An 18,361-nucleotide genomic window follows, 5' to 3' on the forward strand; every position below is an offset into this window, starting at 1 on the left:
ATACAAATATGCATAATGGTCTGAAATTAATAATATAACAAATATAGCCTTTGTATGAGGTCAATACAGGATATATCGACTTAAAGAAGTATATCGACCTCGGACTTCGTCCTTATTCAATATACTTCTTTCAAGTCAATGTATCCTTGTATCGACCTCATACAAAGGCTGTATTTGTATAACATTATATAAGGCGTGTGATACAATCAATAACCACCATAGCAATATAAATCTATCTTTGTATACAGTATGTTTAGTATGTCATACAATCAGTTACCGCCATAGCAATATTCATAAATTGATAATATATATGTGTATGTAGTATACAAAGCTTGACATACAATCATATTACCACCATATTAATATACATAAAATTGTAGGCTATATTTGTATACAGTATATGAAGTATGTCACTGCTATAGCAGTTAACATAACATGATAATCAAGATTTATAAACAATAAATGAAGTATATCATACAAAAATTAAAAGCCAATTGTTCAGAGAACAATTGAAGGTCTTTCCACCGGTAAAGATCTATTTTGATATAAAAATATTAAAAATCAGTCTAAAATGTCACTTCCTATGGCTTTATGATGTATAAATATGAATTTAAAGCAAAGGTCAAAATCTAGAACGTCCTATTAACCAATGACCTTGAGCTCATTTTCAATGTCACAAACCAAGGACCTCAAAACAAAAGATGCAAGGTCTTATAATATGTATGGACAATGAGTTATATCACTTTATGCATAATTCAAAATATAAGATGGGCGAAAACTCCCATTTATTGTTTACGCACCCTTTCAACCAAAATTTATAAGTTACGACATGTCGTAACTAACAATTTAGTAAAAATAACATGTCGATATGTTATACAGTTTTTGAAGAAAAGTGAAAATAAGCCAAAATCAAAATTTATAATATGACCTTGACCTTTGACCTTGACCTAATTTTCATTTTTTTGGACCGAGGACCTTAAATCAAATGACCCTAGGTCTCTATTACCTATTGTTTACCAGTAAGAAATGCATATTACTAATATCAAATGCAAAAGGGGGAATAACTCTCATATGGAGTGTTCATATCGCTTCGGTTAAAATAGGACAAATCATGAGAAGGATATAACGAACAATTTTATAAAATAAATTTGTCGCATTTTTCTACGGTTACGGAGGAGATGCACACAGATGATAAACAGTGAAAGGGGAGATAACTCTTACAAAGAAAATGGTTCGCCTTAGCAGGGTGAAATTTATAAGCGCATAAACTATACGATACCATATGATAAATATCTAAGCGACATATTGCGAAACAAACATTTATCGCAAGAACAAAATTTGGCGGAAGAAAAAAAAAATAATAATCAGAACAAATACAATAGGTCTTTCCACAGAAAAGTGGAAAGACCTAATAATAATTAAAAACCAATTGTTCAGAGAACAATTGAAGGTCTTTCCATATCAAGAAGATAGTTGTTCATACTGATACGATAAATAATGGTTTAATCATATTTTTAAGTGATATAAAGGAGATAATATGCTACTTCCGGTGAAATGAATGTCACTTCCGGTCTAATATGACAGCTTCTTTCACACTGATTCCAAAAATATATAGTTTCTATATACTTTTGTATTTAGAATGGGAGATACATGGTCACTTCCGGTTTGTTGGAAGTCATTTTTAGTCTTCAGTAATCAGTTTATGTATCTATATGACAAAATATATGGATTTTGAGTACTTTTATACGAAAAAATTGCAAAGAAGGTTACTTCCGGTTTTCTCAAGGTCACTTCCGGTAGTCATTTTTCAAGGTCATTTGTCATCCAAACTTTTGCACAAGGTCAAATGCCATTAAAATGGACTTAGTTGAAGTTATAATCAAATAACCTCATATCAAGACATTTCAGGGGCACTAACTCCTATTAGATGCTATTTAATTGTATCAGACCAAATGTAAAATATCTTAATAACTATATAGCAATCATTTTGCATTTGTTCTTTAATATATACCTTTTCAAGGGTTGGAGAAAATGCAAAAACATGGAAAATTCCGAATTTAGAACTTGACCTTGACCTTTGACCTTGACCCCATTTTCTAATAAAGGGCCTAGGGATCTCAAATAAATACATTCCAGGGTTATATGGTTGACGGTTTATTAGTTAATAACACATATTGAGAAAATAATTTTGTAAAGGTAGATAACTCCTATAAAATTTCATCGCATCGCTTCGATCCAAATAAGCCAAATTTTCCTTAGGATGTAATGAACAATTTGTAAAAAGAATTTTGTCGCTATCTTTTTTTGTTACGAAGGAGATGCACTCTGATGATAAACAGTGAATAGGGAGATAACTCTTACAAAGAAAAGTGTTCGGCTTAGCAGGGTGAAATGTAAAAGCGCATAAACTGTACGATAGAATATGAGAAATATCTAAGCGACATATTGCGAAACAAACATTTGTCGCAATATCAAAATTAGGCGGAAGAAAAAAAAAAAAAAAAAAAAAATAATAATAATCAGAAGAAATACAATAGGTCTTTCCACAGAAAGGTGGAAAGACCTAATTACCACGATAGCAATCTGCATACTATGGTAGTCCGTTTTTGTATAAGGTCAAATAATCAGCAAAATATAACATTTTATAAAATGAAACAAATAATACAAAAACTGACCCTACTCATCAAGTAAAAATGAATGTGACTTAAGAAAACAATGAAGTAATTGCAAACTACTAATCTATGATAAACGTGCAACTGTGTACCAAATGTGACGCAGTTGTAATAATTGAACACATATTTTGTTCTAAATCAAATAGGTTTTTCTGTTCCGGTGATACAACCGAGAAACATTCATGTTATAGAAAGCATTTCATACAAATTATGAACCAAAGAACAAGATTTCAGGATAAAGTTTTTTCTTAACCATCTGCATGCTATGGTACATATAAAACATCAGCTAACCAAATAATAAGATTTAAGTAAAAAGATTTTCTTGACCATCTGTGTGCTATGGTAAAATATTAGGAAAAACAAAGAAAAAGACCAAAGACGATACCACTGACAAAAGAACTTGACGTTTAACAAACATTTCAACATCCCTTGCATGTTTTCAACATGTCATAAAGAATCATTACAATACAGAGCAAGGACAAGAAGAAAGAGTGTCCACCATCATGTGTTCTGATACAATCATTACTATAGATGTATGTCTATTATCTGTAGCAATCTGTAAAGGGGATTTCCCATCTAGTCTACAAATCTGTGTATCTGCACCTTTATCTAACAATACACGTACAATATCCTCATTTCCTACTTCACATGCAAAAAATAATGGAGTTGTTTCGTCTTCGTTTGTCATGTTGATGTTAGCATTGTGGTCTAGAAGACAACGGACTACATCTAGCCTATTCATAAAGCATGCCAAGTGTAATGGAGAACAACCAGCCTCCATATTGAAGACGTAGTTTACTGTTTTCGTACTGATATAATCTGCTACATATGAGGATGCTTTCTCTATAAGATAATCAAAACAAACCTGTTTTTCTTTTTCTAATGTTTTTGATGAATCACTTTTAATTGTATCTATGAAAGACTGTTTACTATAGCAACACATATTACAGTCAGCATTGCTCTTTACAAGTAGCTGTGTTATCTCTAGGTTTCCATTCAGTGCACTGAACCTTAAAGCATTACATCCCACATAGGTCTGGGCATCAATGTTTGGTTTATGTTTCATTAATAGCTGTACTATACTGGTGTATGAACCTTCACAAGCATTAATGAGTGGTGTGAAACCATACTTGTTACATAAATCAACATTAGGATTCTTCTCTAACAGTAACTTTACTATATCAGTATGTCCATTCTGACTTGCCCTGTTCAGAGGACTACAGCTATTATTGTCACATAGATCAACATTAGGATTCTTCTCTAACAGTAACTTTACTATATCAGTATGTCCATTATGACTTGCCCTGTTCAGAGGACTAAAGCCATTCTTGTCACATAGATCAACATTAGGATTCTTCTCTAACAGTAACTTTACTATATCAGTATGTCCATTCTGACTTGCCATGTACAGTCCAGTAACCATATTATTTCTACATTGATCTACATTCACATTATTATGTAACAACCACTGTACAATATCAGTATAACCATCATAACAAGTTAGTATCAGTGGAGTATTACCTGATCCATAATTCTCCTTTGGTATCATTATGTCCTTGGTATTGGCTAATGCTACTTGTTCTGATGTTTTTAGTTGTTGTAAGTAATGTAATAACTGTTGTATGAATGATGATCTCTTCATATTATTGTTGTTTAACACAGCTGTCACATATCCAGATGACCAGTCCTTTATACACCTTTTTAGATATGTTTCTAAATTATTATCTGGTATTTCAATGAAGTCTATGTTACTGTTCTCGGCATCTAGTGATTTCTGCCAAATAAAACGTGAATGTACTAATTCACTATCACCATGGTCTATCAGACATTCAATTATTTTCTGGCCGAAGTAATGAACAAGGAAGTCAAAAAGTTTATCATGTAGAGATCTATAAACACCATTTTGTTTACAGATAAATGTACCATCGAGGGTGTCAAGGGCATGTTGCATTTTTGTCTTGGATATTCGTCTGTCCAATCCACAAGCATTAAATGTGTCTTTTATGATCTGGTTTTGCTCCTTCGTTACTTTTCCCAAGAACCATTTTTCTTCTAGGTGATTATTAAAAAGAACACATAAAGCAAGACTACATATTCTATATTTCCCTTCATCACCATGTGCACTTAGATTGTCTAGCTCATTTTTATAGAAAGCAAAAGGATTTTTGAAAAATTCTTCTGCATCTACATTTTTCTTGTCATGATATAAACTACACAACAGTGGAAAAAAATCATACTTTTGTGATAAGTCATGAAGATCTTTCATGCGTGTGCCAATGTAAGTATTTGCTATCTTTGTTTTCTCTACAGATGTAAGTCCTAACGTATCTGATATTAAGTTGCATTCATTTGATTTAAAAGTTGATAATATATTAAACTTTTCATCTTTATAGACTTGTAACCTACATGAGACAATAATCTTACAACATTTATCTGCAATAATAGTATCAATCACAGGTAACATTTGTTTCCAGTTATCAATATGTTGTTGGTTGGCAGTGAAATTTCCACAAATATCATCTACAATGAAGACTGTCTGTTTACCAGGTTGATAATAAGTTCTTACGTCTGTTGGTGAGTAAACTGGTATTATATTGTATCCTTCTTTCTTTAAAAGAAGTGCTGTGTGTCTTGCAATGAATGATTTTCCAACACCTGATGGGGCGGTTAGAGTCAAACAACTGTTGTCCTGTAAACGTTCCATGATGTAATCACTGGCTCTAGTAGACACGAACATCTTATCTTTCTTTTCCCAGTCTTCTGTTTGTTTTTTTTTATCTGCACTGAAAATATACAAGAGTAACTAATACAAAACCCAACTATTAATATGCCAGCTTTAGCTGTCACTTATGGAGGAAGCATCGTTTTGGAATAAAGAACTATAACTCTCTCTACACGACCCATCTGAAAAGTTTCGTCACTCTAGTTAAATTTGGTACGATTATTTTTTTTAATGGCTCCCGAATTTGTTTCAACGCGAACTTGAAAAAACGGAACAGATCGGAAAAATTTCGATGTTGAATACGACATGAATTATTACTTGTTTACAAAAACAAGAATTCAGAAATTTTGGTAACTTGTGTAGTTTATTTAAATTTATTGTACCGCGGAAATAACAGAAGTTTGGACAAAAACATCTGACGCCATGTTTCGTCTGCTCATCTTTTCATTAGCAGTGAGGTAAAAACATATTTCCTAAATAATCACAGGTACTTCATTTAAAAGTCACACAATTATAATTAATGATAACATATTTAGCGTAAAAGTTCAGTCCAACCATGGGAACACAGAAAAAACCTCTGCAAGCAATACATTTCAGATTTTTTGTTTATAATGGCCATGCGGCATGCGGGAAAAACTCCGGTGCACTGGTTGACCATGACTTCTTATGTTCATCTGCCACATAATTCAACAGTGATAATGACGTTGGTTATACTGCTGAATGTGATCACGGTTATTCATGTAGCACATAGACTAATTCAAAACTTAACAAAAGTTTAAAACAAAACAAAATATTCAAATAAATCACAATCTTCTAAATTTTTCTGTACTTCTTTGGCAAACTCTCAACAAATCTTTTTACTGATTATGTGGCATATCAGAAATCTACCTTATACAGTCCCAGGAGATTTTGTTTTCTCTCTCCAAGTTTAATCATGAGGAGACTTGAGTCTGAGTAGTACATTTAACTTTTTTTTAAGTACAGACTGTATATATTGTGTGCTCCCATATTGTCCAAAATTGGATTTTATGGGAAGATGGAGTTAAAATGATAACCCATGATAATACCATGACTTTGATAGGTATATATACAGGGCATGTTACTTGGAAGTATGTAGGCTACATCCTTTAAAATTCCAGCTGCAACTGTCGCCTGTATATTTTGGGCGTCAGTTTAAACCTGATCAAAACATTTTCACTCTACCTAGTACTTTATCACTACACCAGGTGCACATTTCAACATTGAGCAGTACACACTTATGGTTTTAAAACATCACAGTACCAAAATTGCACTTAGTAACCAAATTGCACCTATTCAACAAAAAAAGCTGCGGAAATCTTACAAGTTTCTTTTCACCATGTGAAGTAATCTGATTATCATCTTTTGAAAATGAGCAAATTAAATTTGTTACAAGCATCCTTTTCTTCAATATAATTGTTGAAGCATGGAATAATGTAAAATCGTTCGAAATATTTGAAGAAATAAAACAAAATGTCTGTTTATATTTCAGTTTTAAGGATTTGAAATTAAACATGTAATGATGTATGGAATTTGGGTACTGACTTCATTACAGAATCAATTACAGTTCAAAGCCTTTTTTCTATGACTCGACATGGACTCAAAATTAAATTAGTGTAACTATGTTGTAAACAAAGATAGTCTATAAAATAAGCACAGAATGGACTTTTGTCTGGTTCACAAAAAAAAATTGGTGAAAAAACTGACAATAAAGGTGCAATTTGGGTACTCTCATGTTAGCAACTTCACAACTGCAAATTTATTTTCAGGACGAAAATAAAAAAAAGTACAATCCTAAAAGGCCATAAAATGCTTCGCCACGCACAGCCTGATACGACCACAGATGTATATTTAGCATATAACACACACCAAATTGTTTATGTCAGTTGAAATCAAGCATATTTTAATTGTGGGCCCTTCAAACTTCAATATAGACTAATTTGAAAACAGGTATCAGGTGAACCCAAACATTTCTATTCAGCAGCAGTCTCTAGCTACATATCTCCTTAACTTTATATGATAGTCCTACACAAATATTGAAAATGTGTATTTTCATTTTTTCTAGCTTCTCTCATGGTAAAGCGGTACCTTTTTGGTCACTATTTATGTGTTGCCTCTAAATACGAGTTGTAACACTTAATAGTGACTGAACAGGTTAAACAATTTTTTTCAAGAAACAGATCTAGAAAAAAGAAAACAACTCGGAACAGCGCCAGCCATGCCAGTATATGTATGAATAAAAACTTAGATCAGTATAGCATGGGCAATATGTGAGATATATGTCTTTGTGAATAGTAAGGCAAGTTATCAATAATTCTGCAGATAATGCAATTTTATCAAGTGTTTTGTACATTTTCTGTTAAAATTTTCACACAATCAGTAAAACATTCAAAAAGCTAAACTTATTTTTTATTACTGAAAGTTTCAAACAATGACAGATGTTTTATTTACCAAATTACTCATGTGTTTCTGTGAGAAAAAAAATCATGTGTAATTTTAGGAATTAAAGGGAAAGAAAATCCTTTTGCGGCGCACTGGTGCGCGTGTCAATTGTGAATATACATTTTCGTTATCCTGATACTGATGTCGACATTATCAAGGAGTACACATCGTGGAAAAATGCACAAAGTACAGATAAAATAACCAAAACACCCTATTTTGTGGGCTTCTCCTGCCAAATCAGTATTTGTTGCATCTATGCATACTAGATGAGTAATAATCAATGTAAATATGGTAAATTTTTGAAGAAAAACCAAAATCATGTAAATAAAATACCCCCCAAAATGTTGAACCATGACCCCAAAATCTTATCTTCCTTTTGAGTATTAACCTTCCAGTACAGTTTCATGGAGATCCATTCACTGATACTAAAGTTATTGTCTGGAAACCAAATATGTCGTCTTGAAGACAACTACGACATGATTAAGCATTACTCGAAAGCAAATTTTTGACATGCTTGTATTTCCAATTTCCATTCTCAATCTTATTTTGCCAACATATAATAAAATCTTGAAAAGAAGCTAATAAAAAATAACATATGCTAGAAATGAAATAAAACTGACTCTGAATTAGTACATGTACATGAAATTGATGTAGAACCACCAAACTGCAGATGGTCAGGAATACGAACGGTTTTTTGTTCCGAGTCAGATGTTTTTCACCGAAGCCCTTCAGCGCTATCAATTATGACTATTCAGTCAAAATTTAACACTAGTACCAAGGTTCATTATAACAAATTGGCAAATACGGCCGTATTTTCACATTAAAAACAACTTTGTACATACGTACCAGTGTGGTTTGGGAAGTTTTAAATGTTTTTAGATATATAAAAGTTAATTTAATTTGCATATCGGAAAGATAAAATCGTTGGTGAAGATCTGTATTCAAAATATGTTTTTTGTCATCTGCTTGATTTTCACCAATTTGCCGTGGGAATTGATTTTTTTTTTATAAAAAAGAAAAATACCATACCCCCTCCTGCCTGCCTTTTGAAGTTTAATGATCGTTCCCTAAACATTTCCCATCTGAACTTATTGTTTTATTTTAGACAAAAACTATATGTTAATGAAAATGTAGCGTAGGACATTCGTCCTGAATTTGCATGAAACATTTGCCACTGGACATTAAGCAACCAACAACCAACCAATGTATAGGACATTGTCCTGGTATAAAGCTAACATTTAAGGTAGCGCCTTCCTCATATTATGAATGAGCATTATCATAAAAAAACAGACAAAACATATAGTCGATTGAGGTTGTGGTGTAAGTTGTTTCACATTTTGTCAGTCAAGGACCTTTCATACTATACAGTATTGGATGTACTCATTGTTGAAGGCTGTGGTCGTATACATGCTTGTGTCTTAGTGGATATTTGACTCATTGGCAATCATATAGCGTCTGCATGTTTTAACAAAATTTTAATTGAATTACCCCTCAAAATTTAACTTTTCAAATTGCAAGACACAATTAGCTATCGAGGGATTAGCGATATAACTAATCGTGAAATCATGATTTTGGGGTTCTTTAGATATTTAACGTCATCAAAAATAGTGTGCGTACTCACTGTCCTAAGGTAATTAACCCTCGTACTAAATATGAAACGTAGGTTACGAAAATGTCCACTAAAATCAAATAGTTTGATATTAATTCACATTCATAACTCATCTTAATATAGTTATACACCTTCATATAAATGGCATAAAGACTCCTCTGATCTCTCAATATTCTCAATATTATGCAAATAGTTAGTTAATGTATTGATACAAACGAAACCAAAAAGTATTTTGGTAGACTTATTGTCTTCTAAGTTTACGGAACTTAAAGTGCCAATTTGATATTCAAAATATATAGTGAAAACCTACCGAAGACTACTGATATAACAGCGAGACACCCCGTCATATAAGTTGTCTAAGGTAGGTTTTCACTATGTATTTCTTTATTTTGGACTTTCCATAAGTATTTTTATTTATATTTTTCAATGTTTCTAGAGTAATCTATTATAGTTTTTGTTTTAAGAAATATTTAAGTAAAACTACATCTTTGATGTCGTTTAATTGATGAAATGTTATACTTATATACTTAAAATACACATGATAAAGAAAAAAATGCAACTTTCATGAGTGTTTTAACGAGAATTTACGACAGCTTGAAGGGGTCATAAAACGAGTTCACATTGTTTTTGTTCACTCCTCTCAACTTTGAAAATCATGCTTTCATTGATATCAAATATTCAATGTTCAATAATTTTCAACTAAATTCAATATCAAACCGAATCATAGCAGCCAGTGGGTTATTGCATATCAAAAATCGAATAACGAATCGGCCGCTAACTTCACATACATTCCAAATTTCTTAAAATTCTATAAAAGTTTGTTTTAGTTATTGATGTATAAAAAAACTTAATCCGCAGACAGAACCTAAATATGAACGCCACCAACAGACTATAGTACTGATATGTCTCGCTTTCAAGAAATAAATATCGCAAGCTCGACAACGAGGCCGAACGACGATGATGAAATTGCTATCATTTTATAATACGACTACATTTGTGCTGTTGTACAAAAATCCAGTGTGTGTGTGTGTATCATGCTTGTTATAGGGTCAGTTTGAAATTGAGAAGGTCTGTTTGAAATAAAAATTAAAGTGTATTTTTCAGTCGCTTAACCAGGAAAATGAGACAAAAATAACGTTTAGTATACTAACACATCTTCATACAAGATATGCATTATTCAGCTTTTGTACCTAGGCTTTATCTAATAGTTTATGTCGTCATTTCAGTTGACAATGCAACCTCAAGTAAAAGTTTTGTTATGCATGGTATAATGAATGTAAAATAATGACAAAGATAAATGTAAACATAGAGTGATGAGAATTACAACTCCATTAAATCCGTAAGCTCCATTTCAACAGGGAACGTTTTTGGCCATGCAAAAGTTATTATGTGTTTTCCCTAATACTGCTGAGTTTCTTTTAACCCTCTGCATGGGTCAATTTTTTTTCTTGATGAAAAAACCCCATTGCTCTTGTTTCTGCTCTTTGAAATTGTCTGAACTTCTCTTACAAGTACATATATTAGAAAGTGAAGTATTCGGAAATATTTACACTTTCAATTGATATTCTACTTTTGTCTGTATCAATAAGAATACATTACCTTTGATGTTCCATGGTATTGGGTCTTTCAAACTATTCATAGCTATTGAGTGTTCTGTCTGTAAAGTATTGTGGGAAGTCTGAAGATCGTTGTGTGAAGTTTGTAAATCATTAAGATTTTCTGTCATTTGAGAGTGTTCCATCCCCAAATTAACCACTGTTTGTTTCAGCTCTTTTATCTCTTCTAGTGATTGTTTGATTTCCATTATAATTTCCTTATTAGACTGATCTAAGATTTTCACCTTTAAATCTTGACAATCTTGATACATTGTCTGACCTCCCAATCGACGTACAGCCTAGAATTGAATCATTCTGTATACAATGATATATGATATGTCTTAATCCTTTTTTTTTTAATGTAAAATAGCCATTTTAAAATTTGTTTCAAAGAGCCTAGCTTGTAAATCGATTACACTTTTTATAGGTTTAACTAGCTATAAAACCAGGTTAATAAATCTGTTTCTACATAAGGAAATGCCTGTTCAAAATCAGGAATATGACAGTTGTTGTCCATTGGTTTGATGTGTTTGAGCTTTTGATTTTGCCATTTGATAAGGAACTTTCCGTTTGGAATATTCATCGGAGTTCAATATTTTTTTAATTTTACTATTTGCAAGGCATCTGCTGTGTGATTGATAGGTGTCAAATGTCACTTTAAGCACTGTGTTTGAATGCGAATTCAATTATGTGCACAGTATAATGTTGTACAGCAGGAGCAAAGTGCTTCTCGAGCTTTATTTATTTTGCTGGTTCACTAGGTCAAACATGGAATCATTAACGCATTAATAAAAATAATGTCATATGGACAAACGGCATATGACATATGCCATATGATTGACGGAAACTGTCCGTAAGATAAGTTATCTGCATACAAGGTATATCGCTTCGGGGTCTTCTTGATTTTGAAATATAAATTTAATACAAATGTTTTACGCCGCCAGATTAGTCACAGATTGATCTGACAACAAACTCCAACTATAAAGAAATTTCTGGACCAATGCATAAGTAAGTGATAAAGAGTTGATTAAGAGTTACAAGTTTCATAACAATCCATGATGGTTTACAAATTTATCATGTCAACAAATTAAACCTCCAGACATCTGTAAGTATTAATTGCAAAAGGATAAGTTCATCTATCAGTAAAATACTATATAATTTAGAAAATACATTTTCAATTTTTTCTTGAGCCATTTTTTTTTATTTAAAAAAAGCTTCTGCCAAAGTATCATAAACTTCTATGAAGGTTTGACAAAGTAAGTGATGTACAACAAAATTTAATCTCAAACTATATATCTGTTTGTTAACTGTCATAATTAACACCTGTTATCAGTAAAATACGGGTAACTGAAAAAAGAATAAATCATTGTTTTGCTCTGGATGTCTTTTGGTCATAAAAAACTTTTATTCTAATTTCATAAAATTCAACGAAGGTTTGACGTCCAAATAAAACTTTAACAAAGCTATGAAGCTAGATGTTGATGATGTTGCCAACGAAATGTAGGATCGCTATATCCGGCTTCAATGACATAAATTTTGCAGGCTCAACAAAAAGGTCTTTTAATCTCGGATTAGTTCAATTTGTAAAAATATCAAATTGATTACTTTTCTCAAATATTACTTGATTTGAGCGTTGTATTGACAATGAGGTAGTTATTTAACATGTTATATATTTTCCCAAGTACACACTTACATTAGATATCTCTCTCCAAGCTACATTAAAATAAGTCATGTCTATTGTATTATTATCATGATGAGCTAGTTTATTTCTGTAACATTTTATCCTGGCTAGATCAGATGCTGGAGTTGTTTCCCCTGGTGGTGGTAGCGCGTCGAATCCATTGATTGGAGGATTGATAGATGTCAAGTTTCTGATTAAACAGATCATCAACGTAACATCAAATGTTTTGGAATCTACAACCCCTGTAATATCAAAAGCAATGTATGTATCACTCATATCAGTGTTAAATGTGTTAAAATTCCAGGAGTATTTCACCTTCCAATTTCAGCATCAAGTATTACTATTTACAAATAATATGCAACTTTAAAAATATTGATAAAAGTATTACTTCTATAGATAAGATACTTTATATATCGGTGACATAATTAATTATTTCGTTCATGCAAGGCCAGGGTTTTTAAGGAGACGGTCACGCAAGTCCATATTTAGCCCAAAAATACAGCATTTGTTAAATATGTTAATTTTCGACTATTTCTGAAAGACGTATAACTATGTTTAAATGTATATGGGTGTGTTTTTTCCCCAATACAATGCACATGAACAAGGAACAAGCGTTATTAATTCATTTAGTTTAAATTGAGTCAAGGCTCCATTTAGAAGAACCTATAATGATTTTTACTTACAAATTGTGACTGTGGATTGAGATTTGTCTCATTGGCACTAATACTACATCTTCTTATATCTATGATAACTGAAATCCTCACATAGTGCTTATTATTAGATGTTTTTTGGTCTAAATTGGAAGTGGCCGTCCTTGTTTTCAGACTTAAATTTAAATATTTGTGGTACTTGAAGATAATACATAACAAATTAAATGGTTGAAACTGAAGACGAAAGCGGTCACAATATGAAAAGTGACGTTTTGTGGCATATGTGATAGAATCTTCATATTCAACTTTTGATTTGAGGGTCTTTAATCACCAAATCATTTGAAACGTTTACATAAACTAATTGAAACAACTGAAGTTGTCATCTTATAAATGTTTACTTTTTTTCTTTTTCTTTTTAACCAAGGCATTGTCAGTTTTTTTTTCGATTTATGAGTTTCACTGACACTCTGCTCGTTTTCGCCTTTCTTTTACTTAGGTAAAAAAATCTGTCATCAGATGTTCTTGAAGTTTCAGGTCAAAAGAAGACCTCAGTGGACCTTCTCAAATTTTGGTTTACAGAACTTTATTGTTCAGTTCATCGACAATCATGACACAAATAATTTTTCACACACGATGACTGAACATTAAAATAAAGGCAGCTATACGTGTAAGTTACTTTCCTTCTTAACACTGATAATAAGTAACTTTGAGCAGGAAGCATATATAAAATGAATGAAAAGTGAGTCAATGGGACACAGATGCCTCAACTTGTAAATATACGGCAAATTCTGCAATTGTTCAATAAAAAACGGAACACAACTCACGAACATTGAAAATAACTCCCTTGAAATTCGAACTTGTTTTGTGTTTAGTGGTAATACACATTGTTAATAAATAAATAACATTTGTATGAGGCAAACTAAGATTGTAGAAACGGCAAATTTAGCAGTTTTACCAGCTATAAAGGGCCATAACTCAAGTTCAGCGAAAGTTACGTCACACATATTCCTTCTTTATTTGAGTTTGGTGGTAATAGCATTGTGTATAAGTTTCATGACATTTGATTGTGTCAAAATAAAATAGGATTGAGGACACCGCAAGTTTGCCAATTTTTCTATTTGTAAAGGGACATAACTCGTGAAAAATTAGAGTGACGCCACCCAACAATTTCATAACGTTTGGTTGTGGCAAAAATAAAGTTAGGTCGATGAAACCGAAATCTTTTCTTTTAATTATAAAGATACATAACTCAAGAACTTTAAAAGTCACGCCATCCACATTCAACCTTGGTCTGTATTTGATGGTATTTAAGCATTGTGTATAAGTTATAATTATAATTTTTGGTTGAGAAGAATGTAACTGAACGGTAACTAATTTTGGGACGTACGGACGAATAGATAAGAGTGACGCTTAAAGACCTTGATGTCGTGGTGGGGGCATACATATTGCAAACACATTGCAAGATAATAATAATAATAATAATAATAATAATAATAATAAATTCTTTATTTAAAGAGGGTAACTCAATTAGAAATAGTCTAATTTTCATTGAGGCCCTCAAACAAAATACATGCATACAGTTAACATTCATACATTACTACATTAATTTACAATATATATTACTAGTATATACACAATTCAATCATTGAAATATACAAAGGGTAATAAATGACAATATTTGATATAGTTTTGTTAAAGGAAAACAAATTAGTTGACTTGCATATAATTTTCAAGAAAATGATTATAACTATGTTTCTTGAATAATTCCACATTAGGACATTTTTTTATTTCGAGTGGTAAATTATTCCATACTTTGGTTGCAGAATAATGAAAAGATTTTTTATAAAAATTTGTATTTGGTCTTGGAACAAAAAGATCATTATTAGAGACAGATCGTAAGTTGTGGCGTTGCACATCATCAATATTTAGTATTGCTAAGTAATCAGGTGTCAGCCCATTTACAATTTTATACATTAGAATTGATTGTTGGTATTTTATTCTTTTTGGTAAAAGATAGCCATTTTAAAGAAGAAAACATGAAATTAGATGGAATAGAAATATCGCATTCCAGTATAATTCTTGCTACTCTTTTTTGAAGTTTTATGATTCTATCTGAATCTTTTTGTAATAAATTTCCCCAAACTGAACTACAATAGTCTATGTATGGTAGAATATATGCATTATAAAATAGTTGCCTTGTGTGTATTGGCAAATATACTTTAATTTTATATAAAAGTGATACTTTAGATGAGATAATTTTACATATACGATCAACATGATCTTCCCAGCTTAAATTTTCATCAATGTCTCTTCCAAGTAATTTGAAAGAATGGACATTCTCAATACATGTTTCGTTGACGGTAATACATAATTCTGATAGTTGTTTAAGTTTTTGTTTTATTTGGATAATAACAATTTACCTCTCGCAAAGATTACATGTCAAATGTGAAAAACTCGAAAATTCCAAATTATAATTGGTTTTCTGTTTTTACTTTTTTGACTAAACTTCTTTCTCCATAGGACGGGTTTGTTAAGTACTAGTCTGTTTCCCGGCCGTTATTGAAATTCTTGTTAATATTTGTATATTCCGAAGGCATACTGAATTTTTTACGGAGGGGACTAACCTAGTTAAGTACATGAGGAGGATAAAGCTTATCCTGAAACTCTTAAAAATAAAATTGTATGGAATTATGACAAAAAAGGAACATAAGCGTATTATGATGGGCAATAATCCATGGCGGGCTCAAATCTATGGCGGGTTCCAAATCTATGGCAGATTACTAATCTATGGTAAATGTGACGTTGCAAACGCCAAACAAATCAAGTCTATGGCAGATTTTTGTTTTCTCTAAATCTATGGCAGATCTGACATATACCATTCTAAATGATGGTATTTCCCTCGACAACCATTGGAAGATGGTTTACATAAAGAAGTGACCTATTATCCAGAAGAGGGACACAATGTGCTGTACCGGTCGAAGCCAGCGATGAACTAGAACATCGCTTTTTTCAGTAATGGATATTTCAGAAAAGGGGTTATTATAGTAAACATTTTACTGTCTACGGTTGGCAAAGCTTATAAAGTGAAATACATGAAATTAACGGATACCAATTTTTATTTAGATGTCATAACGATGAATTACATATTATTAGAACATTCAAACTGTTCATTTTTTTTTTAATTAAAAGTCTACCTTCTTGTTAGTTAATGGACTTAACGTTTATTACTAGTTGGTTAAATAAATGCACAGATAAGAAAATATTAATATTTACGGGGCACATCATTTCTATCTTGAATAGATATAGGAACATGTGGTGTGAGTGCCAATGAGACAACTCTCCATCCAAATAACAATTTATAAAAGTAAACCATTATAGGTCAATGTACGGCCTTCAACACGGAGCCTTGGCTTACACCAAACAACAAGCTATAAAGGGCCCCAAAATTACTAGTGTTAAACCATCCAAACGGGAAAACCAACGGTCTAATTGAAGTCTGTATTTATGTTATGTATTCATTATTTACGTGTTTTTTTTTGCCGCCATGATTTTGTTGACCAGTATTGACTGTTTATTTCACAAATGTTTGAAGACACGCTTCTGTTGTCGTACATGTTCACTTGTTTAAATAATACAAGTCAATGGGCGTATTTGTTCTGCATTATTTTCCATTTACAATTCATTTTCCATAGATTTGGACACAACATAAATCCGCCAAAGATTAGGAAATTTCAAAACTTGCCATAGATTAGGATTGTAAAAAATCTGCCATAGATTTCGGATGGCATTACGTCACATTTGCCATAGATTAGGAATCTGCCATAGTTTGGGTCCAACCATGGATTTGAGTCCTACATATATACAATGTCGGTTATTCCGTTCCGTAAGATTAAATCATGTGAATAACATTTCAAGATCTGCTCGATTGTTTGTTTTAAGATTTCATTTTTTTAAAAACACGTACACAAAAGATTACCTTGAGAGATTTTTATTTAACAGTCTAATTCTGTACAAAATATATTTGCTTGAATAATACACACGAATGAACATAATTTCAGGTAAATGATTATGATATACCTGGATATTCCCATTTATATTTCAAAAACAATTAATTTGCGTTAGTCCATGCAATTTTGTAATGCCCCGACTGTATTATTTCATTTTTTTATGACTTTAACGCAGAGAGCAGTGCTGTATAAATAATATATACAAAGGTAATTATTACAGAAGAGAACTTAATACAGCAAAGAAAATAGTTTTGAAAAAATAAAGGAGATGCCATTTATGATTAAGAAACAATTGTTTTGTTTTATCCATCACCTGATAAAATTTTACTCCACCCTGAAACCTACCATTCTCGGATACAAAATATTCCATTGAGCCTGGTTTATGACTCTGTTTAATTTTAAGTCCCAAAGAGTGTTTTTGCTTGTACTAAGTGTTGATGATAGAGAGGTAGGTGGAAATTCTCTGTCAAAATAAGTACGGACTGCTCTAGGTGTCACTCCTTTTAATAACAACGCTAATCGCACATAATTCTCCTCATCCTCAGAAAAAGGTGCCATTATTTCAGAAATTAATGTCTCTGTTGTGCAATAGAAACCATAATCATAGTTACTAAACGGTTCATATATCTATTCCTGAAAAATGAAAAAGTTACTATACATAAAGCATATATCATGTTGATAGGCCATTGTAACTGGAGACTCTGGGATGTTGATATAAATTTATATAAACATTAAGATTAAAACTAATGGCACTTATGAACTGTTTCTCGCTTACTTTTCATTTTGCTTTAAAACTGACAGATGAATTAAATTATTTCATAGTTTCTGGCATAATTACAAAATGGTTTGAATGATTGTGCAAGTGCAATGTTAGTCCGGCAGATCGATTAAATATTTTCGGGTTTGATGATAAAAGCATCACATTTGGCATGGTAGCAGTTCTTGATATTTCAAATAATATTAGC

General features: G+C 31.8%; 1 protein-coding gene across 1 annotated transcript; it reads right to left on the bottom strand.

The window, feature by feature from the left end:
- Positions 1 to 3,132: 3,132 nt before the first annotated feature.
- On the bottom strand, positions 3,133 to 17,954 carry LOC139497398 (uncharacterized). The gene is made up of 5 exons (XM_071285612.1): positions 17,825 to 17,954; positions 12,752 to 12,981; positions 11,063 to 11,357; positions 9,476 to 9,533; positions 3,133 to 5,455 (listed from the first exon to the last, which is right to left on the bottom strand). Exons 1-5 carry the CDS (start codon positions 17,952 to 17,954, stop codon positions 3,133 to 3,135), a joined length of 3,036 nt encoding a protein of 1,011 aa, XP_071141713.1.
- Positions 17,955 to 18,361: the final 407 nt, after the last annotated feature.

The sequence above is a fragment of the Mytilus edulis genome, chromosome 12 (genome assembly GCF_963676685.1).
Source record: "Mytilus edulis chromosome 12, xbMytEdul2.2, whole genome shotgun sequence".
Taxonomy (NCBI): Eukaryota; Metazoa; Mollusca; class Bivalvia; order Mytilida; family Mytilidae; genus Mytilus; species Mytilus edulis.